This window comes from Micropterus dolomieu, unplaced genomic scaffold (assembly GCF_021292245.1).
Source record: "Micropterus dolomieu isolate WLL.071019.BEF.003 ecotype Adirondacks unplaced genomic scaffold, ASM2129224v1 contig_13565, whole genome shotgun sequence".
NCBI lineage: Eukaryota > Metazoa > Chordata > Actinopteri > Centrarchiformes > Centrarchidae > Micropterus > Micropterus dolomieu.
In genome coordinates, this window is record NW_025742551.1 from 1 (window position 1) to 2,859 (window position 2,859).

The following is a 2,859-nucleotide window of genomic DNA, read 5'->3' on the forward strand; positions in this document are numbered from 1 at the left end:
AAATGCTCGAAGTGTAGAGCCAAGCTGTGGTACAGGAGCGCAGCACTGCAACAACAGAGTAGGCTGAAGCGCCAAAACACAGAAGTGTTCAGTAAAGAAAGGATGGGATTTTGATCTGCGTTACTTTAGTCGATTCATTAAAATTTACACGGTTAAGCACTTACGAGACACTTGACTCACGAGAGGAGACACGTGATTGTTTTCACGAGAGCGAGACGAGATTTTAACGCTATTTTTAAGAACTCTCCAATGCTGAATTATATGAAAATTTTGAGCGTTAACCACTTCATTTCCTGTGTTCTGGTGAATTTTTCATGTTTTTATCCATGTAAAAGAAAAACAAAATTTAGGTGGCAGGTGACAAATCAAAATTTAAAGACATGACAGAATAAAATTCAGTGCAGCTCTTGGGCATTTTGTGTTGCTTGCAGATCTGGTTTCTCCTGTAGATCAACTTTTCTCATGTAATAACATCCCTGCTGAGTCAACAAACATGTAGGCATGATTTAGTCTTCCCTCTTTTTTGTGTCTTTTCTTTGGAGAAGTAACCTCTTTAAATGTGCATGTGGCACCTTTTCACCTCAGTGATAAATTATTTCGTTTTATGTGCTCATGCTCACAATATTCTGCACATTCAAAATCTCTCCCACATATCTGTGACATGTCGAGAAAAAAGTGTAATATTTCAAGACTAACACCATCACTTAAAGAGAATTCAAAATATTTTTTAAAAGTCTACCTGCCCTACACATTACACATTCTTGCTCTGCTCATATGGTAGTTTCCTCTTCAGACCGAACCATCTGGACTCACAGGCAGAGCAGGTTTACTTGATTACTATCACAGCATACGCCAGTGTCGCATCAGCTGGGCAGAGTTAATTCGCTCAGTAAGTAGACTTTATCAGTTATAAATACATTTGTTTTTCACTGCGTGAGAAAATTGAGGTGTGGCATCACAGCATGTGAAAAATCTAAATTTTGTGAGTCTCACCAGACAGCTTCTAGTTAATGCTGTGTAACTGGTCAGGATGGAACTTATATTAGTACTACTTTACCTACTGCGGGCTTGTTGGATCTATAACGTTCTTGTAAAATGATCTGTCATAAAATCTTAATCCGTAAAGTAACCAGCCGCCATATCTGTCATAAAAATGTAGTGCAGTGAAAGTACAATAATTACATCTGAAATGTAATTGATTACATGTATAACATAAAATATAACAGAAATGTAAGTAAAAGTATCAATATCTCAACATTACTTTCCACCACTGGTTGATTTTCCACACCTCACAACCCATGTGGAGACGAACTATATTCAATTATTTATCATAAAGACTCACCATTCAATTTAAAGCAGCGGTCCTCCACTCCCTTACATTGTAATTGAGATGAGTTGCATTGAGAGGTGGTGGCGTTACAAGTGAAACACTTTAGGCTGTTTGGCTGAGCAGAAGGGACTGAAACAGAAAAGAACGACATAATTTATTTGAGGAAGAGAAAACATTTGTGTCAAAGTGAAAGTAGAAAGTGTCAGTAGATGGCAGGATGCCAGCGTTCTTTGTTCTGTTTTTTATTTTATCTCTTTTCTAAAATTAAATGAGCTACTTATCAATTTGGACTTACTAGGTAGAGTTTCTGTGTTGCAGTTATCTCTGTTGCAGCACTGAAGAGATGCAACTGCCTGCAAAACACCCACGTTAAACGATAATGTCTGAGGGCCTGTAGCTGGACACACGGAGGATGGTGCACACGCCTTCACGATTTGCTTTAATGAAGTTCCAGATATATTTGCTACAAAATCAAAGTGCAGTTTGTTAATGTTGGCGGACAAAACATGTAACTTTGCAGTACATGTATTTCACTGAAAAGTAGTAATAGATCACATCAAGAAAACATTACATTGGATGGTAGCTGTCGCACACATGGTCTCTGAAGAACATGTTAATGGTACTGTGCTTGAACACTGCAGATTTGCGCAGCGTAGACACTGAAGTGCTCCAGCTGCAATGGGGAGAAAAATTGACAATTCAGTGATGATCACATCACAAGTCAAATATCAAATCAAACGTCTGAGTTTAGGGTTACAGGTTTTGATGATCTATAAAGGTTGAAACATGTTTTTCTTCTTGTTTTGCAGAAGCATTTAAAAAGACACAATGGCTGTTACAAACAGTAGTTCTTTCCAATCTTTTTTCAGTAGGATCAGTAAAGTCTAAAAGTTTTGGATCTGGGTAATTTAAAAATAATAATCTGTTAATATTAAGATTTTTAATCTTTTCAACAACAAAAAAAAAGCTTTCAGGCAAAATTAACGTCTTCAAACCTTTAAATCGAGTTCCCTGCAGAAACTCTAATGTGATAATAAGTGGAGTTACCTGTGCTGGAGAGCGCCCAGATGAGAGTCAGAGAAAGGATCAGCTTCATCATGATGATCAGGTAAGGACTGTGGATCGGTTTTCTGTGGTGATGATGATACTGCACCTTTTATATACACCGCACAGATGTTGAATACATGCATACCTCAGGGATTGGATGTTCCTATTTAGGGTTAAAAGAGAAACACTGTAAGCTTTATCGGGTTAAACAATTTAAACAGAGCATGTCAGAAGATGACAGGATGCCAAAGCTCTTAGCAAATCTAGGTGTGTCTTGAATGCAGTTTGTTAATGTATTACCAGAAATACTAGATGACTTTAAAAGAAAGTACTTCCTTGAAGGTCCGTGCATGAAGAATAATTCATCAGTTGTTCACATTGTATAATGAAAACAGACAGTATTTCCTAATTTCATTGTCCTACTTGCGCTAAAGCAAATGTTAATTGACCAATGTGAGCTCATTTTTCCAGAGCTGATGCTG

At 37.4% G+C, this 2,859-nt stretch overlaps 1 protein-coding gene across 1 annotated transcript; it reads right to left on the bottom strand.

The window, feature by feature from the left end:
* Positions 1-1,342: 1,342 nt before the first annotated feature.
* Positions 1,343-2,436, bottom strand: LOC123966501 (phospholipase A2 inhibitor gamma subunit B-like; the record flags this gene model as incomplete). The annotated part of the gene is made up of 4 exons (XM_046042654.1): positions 2,378-2,436; positions 1,902-2,003; positions 1,626-1,793; positions 1,343-1,459 (listed from the first exon to the last, which is right to left on the bottom strand). Coding segments are annotated over exons 1-4 (439 nt in total), but the record flags the coding sequence as incomplete, so codon positions are not given.
* Positions 2,437-2,859: the final 423 nt, after the last annotated feature.